General features: G+C 39.4%; 1 protein-coding gene across 1 annotated transcript in view; it reads left to right on the top strand.

The window, feature by feature from the left end:
- Pdgfc (platelet derived growth factor C) overlaps positions 1-14,953 on the top strand; it is a 145,878-nt gene extending 130,925 nt beyond the window's left edge. The window contains exons 4-6 of the mRNA XM_057756980.1: positions 5,480-5,687; positions 9,775-9,992; positions 13,412-14,953. Coding sequence (XP_057612963.1) covers positions 5,480-5,687; positions 9,775-9,992; positions 13,412-13,528 — 543 coding nt within the window. The 3' untranslated portion in view covers positions 13,529-14,953. The remainder of the gene's footprint in view (positions 1-5,479; positions 5,688-9,774; positions 9,993-13,411) is intronic.
- Positions 14,954-18,218: the final 3,265 nt, after the last annotated feature.

The following is an 18,218-nucleotide window of genomic DNA, read 5'->3' as shown; positions in this document are numbered from 1 at the left end:
GAGTGCAGGCGCATACCTGACTTTGAACTTTTTTGAATTTGGCTGTTTTATTTTAAACTACAATCATATAACCCAATATGCATTACTAACTGTGTTAGGCATGAATGAAGTGTAACCAATTGTCGGCCTAAGAACTGTTGCACCGGGTTGACTGAGAACACCGGGCCATAAATCGCAATTGACACTATAGTTTTGCAGTTGCTATGCTACTTGCGATAAACATTTGTGTGTATTTGTCTAGAGAAGCCTCGTTGTGAATGCTGTGTTTCTAAAATAGCACTCACCCCACAGACCCTAATGAAATAAGAAGCTAGAGTCTTTTCGAAGGCAGTAACTATTTATTGTGAGTGCATGAGCAGTTCAGATTGTACTTTTCCAAGCAGGGAGGCAGCTTTTCTTCTTTCGAAAGAAGAGGCAGAGATGATAATAGGAGCATAAACACTGGATGTAGCCACAATAAACACAGAGCGCTAAAACACTGGCTATCAAATGTCTCACTGGAAAAGGCTGTGAGGAGATTTACTTAGCCAGGCTTGCTGCCTGGCTCTGCTTGACTAGCACTTTGTTTGACCTCATGGGCTGCCAGATACTTTTCAATAATAAGAAGAAAAATAAATTTGGTCCACAGCTACTCTTTTATATCAAGTTCACTTTTGGTGATCTGCACCTAGCAGGATTTGTGTGACGCTTGTCCGGTCACGTACCTGATTCACAGCAGCCAATGGTCCAGTTGACTCTCTTTGGCGAGAGAAAACAGAAGAATATTCATTCTAAGCTTCCTAAGGCCTAAACCTTCTATCCTCTGGTCCACAGTGCCAACCCTGTAGGCTTCTGACAAATAAATGTTTGCTAAATGAGTCAGTAGATGGATTATAATAAGATTGGTGACCCCACTGTCCTGAAAGGAAGAGTTGAAAACCACGTGTTGGATTATTGAGGTGAAGGTGTTCATTTACTTGTTGACATTCCAGAACACAGCCATCTGCTGGCTCACAATGGGTCCCCATCTTTAGACAAAGAAAATAAAAAGCAGAAGATAAAAATCAAGTCTGAGCAGTCTTTTACACGTTTCAAATTTAGCAGCTCAATCATAAATGTTTAAAATTGTAAAAGATATTTATTTACTGGTGGATACATGCAGACACATACTGTAGAGGTCAAGGAATAATTTGTGGAGTTTTTTATTTTCTTTCCAGTATGTGAGACCTGATTATCAAACTTGAGTCCTTAGACTGGTCTGTGAGTGCCTTATCAGCTCCAGAGCCATTTTAGAACCATTTTGATGATCCTTAAATACTTTTAAATATCAAACATATTGTTTGAATTTTCCCCGTGCTAAATGTAGAAGAAAAAGTCTGAAATTCGGGTCTGAACAATGGCCTTTGCAATAGGAAAGAAATTAGAAGGTATGTTTTTTTTTTTTTTCTGTAACTTCTGTTTTCCATTGTCTGCCCATTCTGAAAATCCCCCTAAGCAGCGCAGAAGAAGCAGAACTCACAAGATGCAGGCCTTCAGTCTGTTCTGCCCACAGACTGTTCGCTATACCCGAAGAGTACACAGTTAGGTTTTCCATACTTTAGTATGGTTGGGGAGTCTTCAAGGGAGGGGTAGTGTTTCCCTTACTCTGTTTGAATTTAACCCTTTAAAGGCTGACACATCACACACATGTGACAAGAGGCTGCACTTACAGTGTTTTTTGTGAGAGACTTCGTCATGGAGGTTTCATTGAACACACAAAGTGTTCATTTTGCAGATCCAATACTATAGATCTGTTTTCGGTGTTTGATGCTATTGACTGTAACCTTGGTTCTAACTGCAGCTTCTCTACACGGATTCCAACAGACCTGAGGGCAGCAAGGAGAACTGGCAACCTGGCAGGGCAGTCAGGGGTACACAGTTTAAATCACTGTTCACATGACCTCTTCCACCTGACACATGGAGTTCACATTGTAGAAAACCGAGCATTTGTTCATGTCTCGTTTTCACTTGAACTGTGATATGGCACATCTTACCTTGAGTTAGCGTTAAAAACTGAACGAAAAAGTGAACCTTGCTCTTTGTGATAAAAATACTCAAACTTCCTCTCTGTTCCTGAAGTTGTCAACTTATTTTGTTTCCTGCTTTCATTTATAATGGTCTCATGAATACTCCTCTATGTATGTAGGTTGCCCCCATTGTTTCTCTGTTCCAGGTAACATTGTGATGGATGTGTTTGCACTTACTTTAATTATAGAGGTAAGATATGCACCAGTCTTTGGTCTCCACTGAGCTTAGCTGCAGCTCTGAATGTGCTCCCATGTGCTCTCTCCTCTAGGCACAGTTCAGGAATTCCAGGTTGCTTACCCCATCAAAAACACATTCGTATCTTTTTCTAAACCACATGTGGGCAGTAGTATCTCCTCTCATTTAGTATGCAAAGGTGACCTTACTTTGTTCTGCATGAATTAACAGGTCTTATTGTATTTTCTAAACTTAAAGATCATTCCATGTTTTCTCTGCAGCTTGCTCATTTCTTCCATCTGATTAATTTCTCTTTTGAAATATTCTATATACTATCCTACTGATGATCATGATTTAAGGCATTCTCCCAGTGTCTGCCTTGTGCCTTAATTCTGTGTGACAAATCTAGTATTTTAAAACAGGTAGGGCAACTTCTCAAACTGATCTTCAGAGGTTTAGATTGTAATGTTTTTTTCATTTTTATAGTTTTTAATGATGTGTTTGAATTGTTCCCTGCTCTATCTTTGTGTACATGGGTACCTGAGTGCAGTTGTCTCCAGAGGCTGGAAGAAGATGCCCTGGAGCTGGAGTTCTAGAAGGTTGTGAACTACCCAGTGAGGGAACTGGGAATCAAACTTTGGTAATCTGTCAGAGCAGTATATTCTCTTAACCTCTGGTGTGGGACAATGCTCTGTATTCTGTCAATTATATTTTAATAAACGCTGATTAGCCAGTAGCCAGGCAGAAAGTGTAGGTGGGACAACCAGACAGGAAGTAGAGATGAGTCAATGAGAACAGGAGAATTCTGGGAAGAGGAAAGCTTATTCTGCAGTCCTCACCCAGCCACAGAAGAAGCAAGATGTGGCTGCCTCGCTGAATAAAGTACCAAGCCACGTGGCTAGCATAGACAAGAATAATGCGCTAATATAGGTGTTAATAAGAAGCCTGAGCTAATGGGCCAATCAGTTTATAACTAATATAGACCTCTGTGTGATTTCTTTGGGACTTAACGATTGTGGGAACCAGGCAGGACAGAAAACTCAGGCAACAAACCTCAAAGCCATCTCTTCTACCAGATATTTTAAATTCTTCTGATTTTATCCTGCATTACTTGCTAGGCCATTTTCTAAGTTAAGGAAGGTGAAAAGTGGAAAATAAGACAAAAGCTGATACAATGTACAAGAGTTTTCATTGTGAGTCTATGTTTGAACTGTGGAGATATCATTAATGGTACTTTGGAGAGTTTTATACATGAATGTGTTTTGATAAACACATTCACCTCCTCTCCCTCCTCTCTTATTCTTCTCCTATTTATCCTATTTTTCCCTCCTAACTTCATGTGCGCTCTCTCTCTCTCTCTCTCTCTCTCTCTATATATATATATATATATATATGTGTGTGTGTGTGTGTGTGTGTGTGTGTGTGTAAATATATAGATAGGTAGATAGATATAGCTGGATATAGATATAGCTATATAAATGTGTATACACACAGACAAAGAGAGAGAGATAATCCCTAGTGATGTCTACATGCGCATGACTATAGTACCATCTTCTGGAGCATAAGTAACAACTTTAGTATTTCATCCCTTAAGGAAACTAACCATTCACCTCTCACAGCCATCAGTTGCCAACAGTTACTCAGCTAGTGATGGAACTTTATGGGAACTCACTCATCTATGCTGGCATCTGATCTGGTTTGATCCTGTGTAGGCCTTGTGAGTGCAATCATAGCCACTGTGAGTTCATGTGTGCAATAGCCTTCTCATGTCTATCAAATGTGTCTCACTGCAGATGCCCAGAGCCTCTGGCTTTTATAATCTTTCTGCCACCTCTTCACTGATCCCTGAGTCTGGGGAGGAGGACGTCTGATATAGTGGTCCCAATTGGAGCTGAGCACTCCATAGTCTCTTATTCTTTACATGTTAACCACTCTGCATTAATCTCAATCTATAACAATAAAACAACAACAACAAAAAAAAACTTTAGTGATGAGGGTTGAGGGGTACACTAATCTATGTGTGTAAAGATAAAAATGGTAATTTAGAGCCTAGGTTATTTCTATTAGCAGATTATTAACTGCAGATTTTCTTCTTGTCTAGCCTACTTGTCTAGCCATAGGTTCTTGGGCAAATAATGGTACCTGGTATTGGATTCATTTTGCGGAATGGGGCTTAAAACCAATCCGAGTGGTTAGAGTGGTTACCCACATAACACGTGTGCCGCTACTGCACCAGTGTATAACTTGGCAGATCAATGGTTCTCGCTCATCGTTGTGTCCATAGCTGGGAAGGACTATTGACTATTTTGCCCCAGTCATGTGCAGAGCATCTCCCACCACCAGTTGGGAGGAAAAGTCCATGTCAGTACCAGCTTCATTTCTCCATGATTCATGATTAAATCGTAACGTGTCTTCAGCCAAGGAGTCTTATCATTAAATCCTGGAGGATAACCAAGAGGGAATACACTTCATTGTCAAGGAATTATGAGACTCCACTACCAAAGGAGGCATTGGTTATAGGCTTTGTAACTGTCTTAGATCACCAAGATATTTTCCTGGTGTTTCTCTTTTACCTTAATCATACATTTGATTTTTTAAAATTAAAACCACAAGGGAAAGTTTTCAAGCTGACCATTCAGAGTTGAGATGATTTTATTTTCAGGTGAGCAGGTTAAGTTTTATTTTTAATATTTTTGGAGTCATTGTGCTTTCTGAATCAGAGAACTGAAGATTTTCTTTAGTTATGGGAATGAGAAGAGCATGCTTTTCTCTTCTAAAGACTGAATATGTCTTAGACCTGTGTTTAGATGTTTAGAGCTTTCATCTTTTTGTCTGTTTGAATGTTTAAACCCATAAGCCATACCTGGTACTGGGCTCCAGGGGAGCCATGAATTAACCCATAGTGCACACACTTTTAATTGTCTACAATCTTCACATCAACCTTAGTTTGTGGAGATAGAAGTGTCTTACTCCTTACAGACCACTGCTCAAAGTTCATCTACATAAAGTTCTGAAAAACAGCTACATTTTGCTTTGCTCCTCCTTTTGTTAATAAATAAAATATCATCAATGAATCCTAGATCTTGTCTCAGCCTTCTTCTGCATTGTGCTATTACAGCTATGTACCATTAGACTCTGCTTCAAAACGGTTACTCTGACTTGGAAGTTCTTTTGCTTTCCATGTTCTTCCAGCTACAGCTGAGAATCTTGATGTATACACCGAGAAGGAGAGTTAACGAGAGATTTATTTTATTTTCAGCAAGTCACCGAAACCACAAGTCCTTCAGTGTTCCATCCTTCAGCCTTGTCGCTAGACCTGCTCAATAATGCCGTGACGGCCTTCAGTACCTTGGAAGAGCTGATTCGGTATCTAGAGCCTGACCGGTGGCAGATGGACTTGGACAGCCTGTATAAGCCACCACGGCAGGTGGTGGGCAAAGCTTTTCTTTATGGGAAAAGAACCAAAGGTAAGCTTTCTCTTCAGGTTAGAGCCTCATTTGATTCTCTTAGTGTCTGAGGTTTTCAAATTCATTCGCCACAGTTTCCCAAAGGGAGAGTTTAAATGCCTTTGGCGATAGGCTTAAGCAACCCATCCTAATATCAACTAAGCACGGGATGTATTAAACGAGAATGTAAACAAGAGGAAAATCAAGAGACACTTCTGCTGAAAACACCAGTCTCTTCTTATCTCATCAGACATCTTTCTGATGGAGCACTCCTTTCGGTTTGATGAGAATCATTGCTAATCTACATTTTGAGATTCAAGAGAAAAGATCAGAGATGAAAAATTAGGTTTAGGGTTAAAAAATGGTGATGTTTTTTAGAAGTTATTTTTACTGTGTATTCCTGGGGTCAGAGATGTATCCATTTTGTAAACCTAGAAAATTCTACAGAGTAGGGCAAATTATAACTGTTCACGTTGATAAGGCCAGATTCACAGCAGTGGAACATAAGGTGGGAATTTTTCTTTGAAACCATCACTTTTGGCCAAACTGACTTATCTTTTAAGAGCAAAAGTTCTGATAATTAAACCTAATCTCCCACGATTTATAAAAAAAAAATAGTAGTTCTATTAACCAAGTTTTCAGTGAAGTTAGCTAGTTCAAATGGGAACATGGGAAGAGCTGGAGCTAACACAAAGCACAATAGAGAGAAAAAACAAGGAAATTAAGTCTGTCACAGTCTGTCAGAAGCAGAAGCTCAGGACTACTTTAGAGACTAGACTGGCAGTTAGGAATTTACGTGGAAGGAACAGTGCTTAGTTCATTTTGGGCTGTTCACCGTAGCAGATTGCACCAATCTTCTCCTGAAGCCTATAAGGAGAAACTTGATTCCTGCCTTTCCTTCCCGCCCTTGCAGGCTTCCTGAGCGTGAGCTTTCATCTCAGCAGGTCACGCTTGAACCTGCCCAGCCCTGGTATTTCGCTATGCCGACGGACATGATTTTCTTTCACAAGTGTTTGAAAGTGATTATGTTCAAGGGCATGGGCAGCTGAATCCTGTTCACAGGCTGAATGCTGCTGCGTATTTATCAGACCTGATCTCAATGAATAAATTACAGAGGCACTTCCCTTTTCTGCGTGCAGAAACAGGAAGCTGAAGATCTGCAGGAGTAGCTGAACATCCCATGAATTCCACCTTTCTTAGCAATAAAATTAGGTTGTGAGGTGCACCCGTAAGGAGCAGGAGTGAGAAACTGGTTTTAAACATGCATGGAGTTTTGGAGAAGTGTTTCTGAATTCCAACCTAAAACCTTTCCTTTGAACCTAAAACTTTAAGCCTTGATCCCCATGCCTGCCTGCAGCTCATAGATCTGACCACATGCTAACTTGTACTGCAAAGAATCTGGTGTTGATCCAGGTCTTTCACGTATTCGTTTAACACCTTCACTGTCGAAACTCTGCAGTTTGCCTATAAAATTAGGTTTTCAAGCAGACAGTAAGTGTTAGAAAAGTCATGTATCCTTTTAGGACTTTACACACTACAACGCAAGTAGGGACTAAGATCTTATGACAAGTCAACTTCCCTGCCAGTGTCTTTCTGCAAAGGGACAGGGAAATACTTTCAAAAGAGTCTAATTAGACCTTGAAATAGATTTTCCCCAGAATAAACATATCACAATGTTACCACATTCGTTTTAGAAAGACCACCCTGAGATTGCATTACTGTAATATGATAGCCCAGGATTGAATATCTGAAAGAGAAGGAGCAGCTCACAAAGTCAAATGTGCCCGGATTTTTGTCAGTATGATCCTTTCTGGAAAAACTTAGAGTGTTTTGTCTTATTTTCTTTAGAGCCCTTGCTCTAAGTCAGAGTTTTCATTCATATTGTGTGGCTACAGAAAAGAAAGAGAAAAAGAAAGAAAACTGAAAGAAGAAGGCATTTTCTCAGTCATGCTGAACAGTACTTTCAAAGGGACTTTTGACTCGTGAGTCAAGCATGATAAATGAGTGGAAGTGGATTTGAAAGTGTGTTTAAATTTTCACATCGGAGCAGGTACAAGAGCACACTTGGGAAATCTACCCTAGCCTTTTATTGTGGTTAAGTAAACATTTTAAGCCAAACATATGCAGTCCCCTTTCTAACTTTGTGAAAGAGCATGTGTTAACGTACGTGTGGTGGGCAGGGGTCCTTTAAAAACTGGGGCTTTACTCACATTCTGAAGAAGATTTGGATAGACCTTACAAATTGTGGCAATGAGTCTTTGCGTTGTCCACGTATACAAGCCTTTCCCCTCCCAGTCCAGATATCACAGCTTTCTAGAGAAAAGAAGCAAATCAAATCTCACACAGCCTTAAAATCAAGTGGTGTTGTATCTATGCCTGAATCATTCAGCAAGGGGGAATGCAGCAGCATCAGTGGCCTCGTTAACATAGCGATCCTACTAACTTTATTAGTGATGCTTGATTGGTCTTCACAGGGAGTCTGAAACAACTGACTCGTTTGCATTCAGTTTTCTAAAATCTTTGCTTTCGTGGGTTCCTTTGCAGATGAAATTGTTAAGTACTCAAAGCTATGATTTCTTAATAAATTAAAAAAACATTTTTTTTTTGAATTGGGCTCCTTACCATTGCTTTGGACACTCATACACTTGACCAAGGTTTTTGATCACTCCAACAGTTGAACGTGGTGATAACTTACAATTAAATATTCACAATCTAATATATTCCTTAGAATATTTAATAGCCATCCTCAACCAACTGCATTAGGTTAAAAGTCAAGAAAACAAGCGCCTAATTCTTCCTTACCATCACATGTTAAAACAATTAAAAACTGTTACTGTTATTTTTCAGAATGAGATTCTCACATTGATTGTTAACTATTTAAACCATTTTTCACTGAGGAAAAAAACACTTCTATTTCTATTTTATAATCTTTCCGGTATCAGTTTAAAAAATACTTAACCCAATTCTTTATGTTTCCTATAACCTTATTTTAGTTAACTACTAAACCAAAAATATATAAATAAATAAATAAATAAATAAATAAATAAATAAATAAATAAAACTCTGAATAAATAGTAAATAGATGGGTCCAAAACATTTAAGTTGTAGTACATGCGGAAGACTTGTAAGAAAAAAAGATGGGCAAAACTATAAGACAGAAACTGAAACAAAATTAGAGTATATATGATATAATTACTTTCTATGTAGAAGATCATAGCAAACAATTGTAAGTTATAAAAATTGTTTTGATATATCTTTCTTGAGGCAGTATTCGTGTAGATTAAAAACGATGGTCCTCTGAGGAATTTCTCTGTGTATCCAAAGAAAGGATTTTTTCTATTTTAATCACAAGTAGATATACTTTTAAACATTAAAGGGTAATGTAGTTAAACAACTTCCTAGAAAGAATAGAGTCAATGGCTATAAAGCAGACACTCTTCCATCTTTCAGCAAGGGAGCAGCGGAAATCTGAAGGAAGCCAATTGTTCTACATGTCAGAGGACACCGGTCCCTAGTACATGGAAGATCAGCTTTCCAACAACTGCACTTACTCTGACAAACGTATCGTTTCTTTCACTTCTTGTCCATTCAGCTGTCTTCAGAAACATGTTTTCCTCATTCTCCTTATATTTTGTTCTCCTGATAGCCACAGAGACAGAAGAAATTATGTCATTGTAGGGGCCCGTCATTTTTTAAAAAATTGCATTGGCCTTTTAATCAAAGCATTCATACTCTCTTCTATGCTATTCTTCCCTGCAATGCTCCCTTTGTCTGCTTTCTGACTAAGGGTAAAAGCTGTAGTCCCTTTTCTCTATATAAAGTTTCCTATTTATAGTTCCCAACTCTTTCATTGGCTCTCTTCTTCATATGGCACAATGCCACCTCTTCATTGGTCACTAAATCATAAGGAAACTTTGTAGACTATGAAACAGAAAGTACAGTTTGTGAGCTGGTGAGCCATACAATCTAGTTAAAATAAGAAGGGATATTGTTAGAGTTATCATTCATGGAATAACCAGGTCTTTTTTATAAGAAGAGCTTTGAGCAGTGGAGGCAGGCTGGAAACATGAGAGTCACTTTTCCCCTTGCTTTTTTCTATGCCCATTAGTGGTGAACCTCAACCTTCTGAAAGAGGAAGTGAGACTCTACAGCTGCACACCTCGGAACTTCTCCGTGTCCATTCGGGAAGAACTGAAGAGGACAGATACCATCTTCTGGCCAGGCTGTCTCCTGGTTAAGCGCTGTGGAGGGAATTGTGCCTGCTGCCTCCACAATTGCAATGAATGTCAGTGTGTTCCGCGTAAAGTTACGAAAAAGTACCATGAGGTAAGTACATCATTTTCTTCGTGGTTTCTATAGGATATTTTGTTTCCTACAACCAAATGGCTGAACCTAAGATACACTGGTGTTTGGGAAGGACACACTCCCATCGCTGGAAAGCTAAGCGCCAGGTCTAAAAGTGTTCCTATTTTCACTTTAAGATCAGGGTCTTTGATTTTAAGACACTGACATTGAAAATTCAGAGAGTACATTGTGTAGTGCTGGATCATCGCTGACCAGGGATGTTTTGGGCTTTTTGTTTGTTTTCTTGTTTTTGATCAGTTTTTGTTGCTGTTGTTGCTATCTGTGATACTGGGTTTAAGCTCAGAATTTCTGTATGTTTATCAAGTACCCCATTAATTGAGCTAAAACCCCAGCCCCAATCATACGAGACCCTTACTTCTTGTATAGCATCTTTTCTGAGGAAAAGGAGAGTGAAGCTTTTCAACTATGATTTATTCTCAAACTATTCAAAGAGAATAGTTTAAAGTCAAGTTTAGAAACAGTTCACTGTCTAATTTTGAGCAATGAGACCTTTGATAACTGTTTTTACATATGATCCAATGCCATACCATAAATATTGTGAGAACATATTCATAGTTAGGGTCATGTTTATCTTATACTTGTTGCCTCAAACAACATGCTTCATGTTTTATGAATTTCGATATTTTACTTCATGAAAACATAATCTGAAGTATTAGTAACTACTACCCTATAAAGCTTTGGAATACATCATATTAAAATTTTTATGACTAGAGGCAGGGTTAGTTCCACACCCTTGCAGTCCCAGCTACTTAGGGGCAGGGAAGACTACCTGAGTCTAGAAGTCAAGGGTAACATGGGCGACACAGAAAGACTCATTCATACTAGAATACCCTGAATATATCCTACTATCTCTACTAGTGTGTGTGTGTGTGTGTGAGTGTGTATCCAGATACTCTTTTTTGGTTTAGATTTAATTGATATAATTTTTCACACTGTACTTAAGTTTGACCCTCGGATTTGACTTTTGTATAAGTCTATTCCATTATTTTTAATTGTATTAAAAGTAATTTTATGTACATTATGATATCACTGAAACCCTCAACTCTTGATTCTACATAACATGGTGTCATAAACTGTACTTCCTCTGGCCCAATTTCGTGCTCTCAATAATACTACGTTGAAGGTTTCGAAAGTTCAAGAGAAATCAGGAGGCTGCAAAAGACAAGTGACCCTAGTTACACTCAAATCTACCATTAACTTGTTCTTCCGACAAGATACATAATCTCGATAAAATCTGGTCATGGCCCAGCCCTTTTTGAAGGTACTGTCTAAACCCTGCACCGAGTAATTTCAGTAGGACTGTATTTAGAGCCATTCTACCTCTTCTACATGTGTGCCCACACCACCTGCTTCCAGATGTCATCAAACCAGCATCAAAATATCTGCTCCCAGTTCAAGTAAATGGTCAGTGGCACATGCTTCTTGGAGTCCCTGGGACTGACTCTGTAGACAATCTGCCTGCCTCTGATTCCTAAATACCCTCTCTCTGTTCTGGAATTTCTTATCCTGTTCTTTAAAGGGACTGGAAGGGGCACCTTCTGCTCCTTTGGAAGATATTTAGAAGATATATCTTAGGAGAGTCGGGAAGATGGAGGCAGAGATATAACTTGGTCCCACTGTCCATGCTATAGAGGAATCTCACCCGTGAGACTGTGGCTCTTTTACTGCTGAATGGAGAAACATGTGGAGGTGGAGGAGAATAATAATACTGCCTATTCTGATGCTATCTGATCCTAATAAGTTTTAAAAAACTTATTCCAGACAAAGAAAACAAACATGAAGCAAGAATATGACAAGGAATATCAACATTGTCAATTTTATAATTCATGACACCCCAGCTGCTTTAAAACATTGTTATTAGTGACATAAAATATCATCCCATTATCTAAATAGTCATTATTGCAGTTGAAAGGATACGAACATACTGACTTCCGCTTCAGAATTACGGAAAGCAATAGCCTGAGAAAATTGTTCTCAGAGCTCTGCAATTCTGACACTTACTGTAAGACCCTGAAGTCTGTCTCTCAGGAAAGCGAGTTGCTAAATAAGCTGACGGTCAATGGATGGTATGAGGATTCTTTCATTTGTTATCTATTGTTCTACTTTTAATAACTCATCTTTTGGCCTGGGTGCAAATAACTATTTTCCTCAGCGTGCCTAAATCTATTCACTCATGTGTACAGAAAAGTAATAACTGTAGATCACCTCATTGGATTATCCCAAGTTCAAGTGTATAAACACATTGTTATGGTAGCGGGCACACAGTAAGTATGCAAAGAATGTGAGCTAATTAAACTTTGATAGAATCGTGTGCTCCAACAGTTATGTATTCCCCTTTTCTAAGAGTTTTGTAAGTCTTCAGCCTAACAGAAGACTTGGGTCTCTGTGATTTAATGACATCTTATAGGAATGGGGAATTTCCATGGTCACTTCATGGAGTTATCTATGTTATACACAGAAAGCAGAGAAAATGAAACTTTTATGTTATCGTGTGCTCTGGTCTTTGCTCAGAAACCAAGCAACATAATTCTTAGAATTCATAGTTTCTGTTATAAGAAATATTGAGTGCCCAATACTTCAGATATGTTTAATAGAATACACAGCTAGATCCTTTGGTCACCATGCTATAATGACACATTTTTAATTTGGTGCGGATATTTTTAATTTAAACCTGAACACTCTAAACTGTAAATAAGTTCATTTAATAGGGGCATCATTGTTACCGCTGAGCCTCCTTAGAGATGCCCAGTAAGATCCAGCTGCAGAAACTTAGCTGTGGCTGGTCACAATGTCTATGAAGGACATCTAATCCATCTCCTCAAGTTTACAGAGGATTTGAAGTGTAGCCAAGAGAACTGCTGAGTGGCCTAATTGGGCAGGCTCAGCTGTGAGATGATCAAGTTTCCATGCATGGTTGAGTGTGTTGTATCAAGTGTGAATATTTGTGCAGTGTGTGAATAAATGTATTAAAATAAAAAGCTAAAAAATACAGAAAAACAAATTGTGCATTAGTGGTTTCAAAATATTCGAGGTGAAATTGTCTCTTGTAGGATTGCATCTAGAGGTAGTAGGCACACAGTGAGTTTTTCAGTTTGAAAGCTGTTCTGTATTCTGGGTGCAGGTTGCTTTGAACATTTTGCCTTTAACACACCCTTTCTTTAATGAAATGACAGTGGTGGATGACTTGGGGACTAGGGTGGAGTTGTGTATGCAACTTCTTTATGAGACACCAAAGCATGCCTTTTTTAGGTTCCAAGGAGTCATGCTTTGTTTTGTTTTATTTTGTTTTGTTTTGTGTCATTTTGTTTGAAGTGTTACATGTTCTTGATGTCAAACATGGAAAAAAAGATTTTTAAACAAGACTATTTATTCCCTTAAAGGTCCTTCAGTTGAGACCAAAAATTGGAGTCAAGGGATTGCATAAGTCCCTCACTGACGTGGCCCTGGAGCATCATGAGGAGTGTGACTGTGTGTGCAAAGGAAACACGGGCGGGTAGCTGCATCCTCCACAGCAGCGCCCTTCCCCACTGGCATCCTGGATCCCCCACTAGCATCCCACGTCCCCACCAGCATCTGCCACAGGGCTGTCAGATGCTACCGTTGGCTGTGATAAAGATCTTACTCATTGTCTCCATCCAAAATCTCAGTTGTCTACTTCAGCGGCCTTCCATCTGCAGGACTGGATAGTATTCGGCATGAAGAGGCACCAGGAGGAGTCAACAGTTACACAGTAGTGCTTTTTCGAGGACAGTCAAAGGGTGGAAGTGTTTGGAGATCACTAGCAAGCTCCGGAGTGACAGCATTTCTTTCGACACTGACAGCGTGCTACAATTTAGTTGTCTTTACATGGGCAAGTGAGAAAGCGATGCCAACACAAGAAAATGGTGGAAACGCACAGTTGATCATGAACAATGCAGAAAAACTTGGATTTTCCCTCATGTTTGCATATACAAATCTGAATGGTGTATGTTCTACAAACTCGCATTTTAGATATAGCAGCTATGTTGCTATGAGTTAAATGTGCTGATAGAAAAGACTGGCTTTTCCACGCATGGTAACTTCTCAGTGTTTGGAAGAAGAGAAGTTCAGTCATGGTTTGGAGGAAGGAGCGCCCTTCCCATTCCCTCCCTCTGAGGTGCTCTATGTGTTTCATTGTGTACATTTTTATATTCTCCTTTTGACATTATAACTGTTGGCTTTTCTAATCTTGTTAAATATTTCTATTTTTACCAAAGGTATTTAATATTCTTTTTTATGACAACATAGATCAATTATTTTTAGCTTGATAAATTTTTTTCTAAACAGAATTGTTATAGCCAGAGGAACAAAGAGGATATATAATCTTGTTGCTCTGACAGAAACACATGTATTTCCTTTCTGTATGATGCTAGAGTTCAGAAGAATCATCTGGATTTGAAACAATGGAATGGGGAAGTCAATAGAATTGACAGGTAGCAGGGACATTTTGATAACACCCGAATTATTATCAATTCCCACTTCTGCTCTTAGAGATGCAAATTAAATGGAACATGTGTATACACACACATGGACTCATGGCTAATCTAACACTTTTTGCGGGAAATAGGAGCGGAGCTCAGAGAAACACAGAGGCACCTTCCTGAAACAGAGCGACCACTGCCAGGGTCAGTGCTGTGCTGTGCTGTGCTGTATGGACACATCCTATTTATTGTGATGCTAGGCTTTTACTACCTGTAAACTCTGCTCCATACACCTGTGGGAATACATGGATATTTTTATGTACAGAAGTATATCATTTAAGGCGTTCACTTACTGTACTCTATCAGTTGACAAGAAAATCAGCATTATCATTGCTTGTAAAATGTTTAAAACTGTGCCTAGGTTATGTGGTGACTATTTGAGTTAAAATGTATTGAATCATCAAATAAAAGAATTTGGCTATTTTGGGGATATGTAGAAGCATTTGTCTGTGTGTGGGTGTGTGTACACCCGTGCGTGAGTGCTCCCATGTGCATATGTGTAGACACACTGGTCTCTTGGAGTCTAAGGAAGTGAAGATCTTGAAGTCTTAAGTTACCATCATTTGTGACATACAAAAGTATCTCTCAGTCCAGAATACATGGAAGAGAAAGCCTTTCAGCTGAGCCTCCCCTGCCTTCCCTTTCTTCCTAATGTCTCTTTGCAGTGATGTCTTGCTGTCTCTTCTTTTCTGTAGTGTTAATAGTGATTCCAGACTGATTGAATTACATGGGACATGACAGTGACATTGGCTTTGTAGAATGTTTAGTGGTGAGTTATATGACGAGATGAAGCTAGGGGCTGGTTTCATAAGCTTCTACTCCTGTCTTCATTTTCAGCAGCAACAACTGCCTGGAGCGAGCAGTGGTTGGTCTAAGGATTACATGGGCTATTTCAAAGCAGAGCTTTCCCATTCCAGGCACGGATCTCTTGGGGTCAGGTTTCCTCAGCACTCAGCCCTAGGCTTGATGGAAATACCACATGTCCAGACCCAGTATCTTCAGACTGAGTTTCCTCATAGCACCCATTGACCGCCTCCCGCCTGCTTCCTGTCCTGCCCTGCCTCCCACCGCACGAGAAACAAGTACGCAAAATAAACATGTTCTCTATCTCATTTCTTTAATCTTTTGCCCTTTCATCTCAGCCCTATAAAGGCCCAGAAATAACTTCACCAAGCTTCGTAGAAAGTGCAAAGTAATTGACAGTTTCCAAGCCTTACTAGCAAGAAGAACTATGAAGAATTGCAGGGAATTAGCTACCTGATCCAGTTACCTTACTATTTCTATCATTTCTATGTATGTTTTAAAATATGTATTGTTTTGTTTGGTTGTCAAAAGTGATCCTAAAAGTAGGTAGTCCATTCCCTACCACCAAGAGTAAGAAGTGAGTAACAAGCCTAACTCCCTATGACCAATTACACTCATAACACTGGGTTTACCAAAGCCAAGAGAAGCTACGAGTTCATAAAGTAAGGGACTGCAGTTTCTTATAAGTCCATGAGGTGTTGACTTTATTGACCTCAAATATTTTTGGTATGTCATATCCATAGCTCAGACTTCTGTCTCTGAGCAAAGACCTTATTTTCCATAATGAAGTTTATTTTATAAAAGGAAAAAGAACAACAGTTACTTGAAGCAGTATTGCTGCCCTCGTTTTTCGTTTCTACATCTCCTTGTTACTTTTTCCTTCTCATCGAATATTCTTTGTACGTACCTTGGAAATGTGCAAAGAACAAAATAGTGAGTCCTGTCCTCAGAAAACGATGCTGTCTGGATAGGTTTCCTCCGTGCTTTACTTCCTTCTCATGCTTGATACAGAGGCTGAGTGAACTCTCGGGAGCCTTATTATTATTATTTACATGGAATTGTACCATCCTACTTTATTTTCCTGTTTCCTGCGCTCTCAGCAGATCATTGACTGCCTTTTCCTCTCTCACATCTGTGTCTTCATCTCCGTTTCTGTAGCTGCCTTCTTTCTGGCCCTGCTTCCTGGTTCCCCCATTCTAGTATAACAGTCTCAATCCCCCATCTACTGTCTTTGGCCTCAGTCCTCTCTGGTCCATCCTCCACACCACTAAGAGCATGGCCCTTCAGCAAAGCTGAGGATGTATGATGGGTAGAATTTCCCCAATAGAACTCCACAAGATTCCTTTATAATCTTCATATGGCACACCTAATCCCTCCTAATCTCACTGTTTACCACTTTCTGTTCCTTTTACACCATCAAGCCTGACACAGCTGTAGTGGATATTTGTGGTTTTCTAAAAATGCCAGCATTAGCTTCTATGTGCGCTGTTGTGCACTGCATTCTCATAGGAACACAGCTCCTGCACATACCCTTCTCAGTAGCTTCCTGCTGAGTGTCCCATCAAATACCATGTGTCCGTCAATCTTGGTTCCCTTTTTTTCACATACACAGACTCACAGATATAGTTCAACTGTAAATATTGTTGTACCAAGTTACAACTACTTTGTTTCAGTTTCTCGTTAGAGCCCTACATTAATGAGACTCTAAGCAGGATTTATATTATTATTCTTTCACCAAGGCCTAATTGTCATTGAATCAAACTAGCAGCCGGTTAACAATTTGCATCAATAAATGAATGAGATGAGTCTACATGAAGGTAAACGACATGAAGTGGAGCAGAGTCTGGGACACAGAAACCCTGAGCCCGTTAGGTACCCTTGCCTTCTGCTGTGAGATAAAGGATACAAGAGACAGGCGCTGCAGCTTCCACAGCGTCTCACCTCTCCACAGTTGGGGCTACTATTTTATCAGTGAAGCTGCCAAAGTAAGGATGGTAGGGAGACTTTTGTCTGTTGCTCATGATGCAAGCAAGTCCCGTGACTCACTAGACGAAAGAGAACCTTTCCCACAAGTTGTCCTGTGACTACCATAGGTGCACTATCACACACACACACACACACAAACACACATGGGGGGGACGACAAATATGTAACAAAACTATTTTTGTCTTTATCAATGTTTTGAGATTTTATGTTGGTTTTCTGGCTGATGATTATCACACCAGCCTTATCTGAAGCCACTTCTTTTCAAGCCAAATTCACAGTTCCTTTATGGACCAGTCATATCTCAGTTACTTATGACAAACTGTTGCCAGAATGAAACAATCTTTAAACTCTGAAGAAGAAAACATGCCCATGCTTGTAATGACTTATAATCTAGTTGTTCATCTTTTTCAATTGGTCTGCCTCATCAGCCCTAAGACACCAGTTTTAGCAAACACTCAGCATCCTGAATACACTGTTATTCCTCTTGATGCCCGTGCTGAGCTCCATTTCTGAATTTACCTCAGTCACTCCCTGTGCAATTACAAAAATGTTGATTCATCTTTTAAGCACTGCCTGAGCAAGCATTTGTATCCATGCCAGACTCAATTTGTTAAATAACTCAGTGCAGAAAATCTTGCCCAGTATAAGTCTGTAAGACATTTAAAGGTGAGTCGTATCTCTTTCCTAGGGATTATGTTTTAAAATTAATACCTTTGCCATTTTTTAAATTATAGATCTAAGCCCAGCTGGCTCATTTATAGAAATTAATAAGATACTCCTCATGCCAAGCTGACAGATAAATCTTGAATATAGGAGTGCAACGTAAGCAGATTCAGTTTTAGGATTTTAGAGCTTGCTGCAAAGGCACAGAAATGCAGTGGCGTGTTTAGCAATGTTA

The sequence above is a fragment of the Chionomys nivalis genome, chromosome 24 (assembly GCF_950005125.1).
Source record: "Chionomys nivalis chromosome 24, mChiNiv1.1, whole genome shotgun sequence".
NCBI classification, from domain to species: Eukaryota; Metazoa; Chordata; class Mammalia; order Rodentia; family Cricetidae; genus Chionomys; species Chionomys nivalis.
The sequence above is the reverse complement of the archived record's forward strand: the minus strand, read 5'-3'. Positions and strand labels throughout refer to the sequence as shown.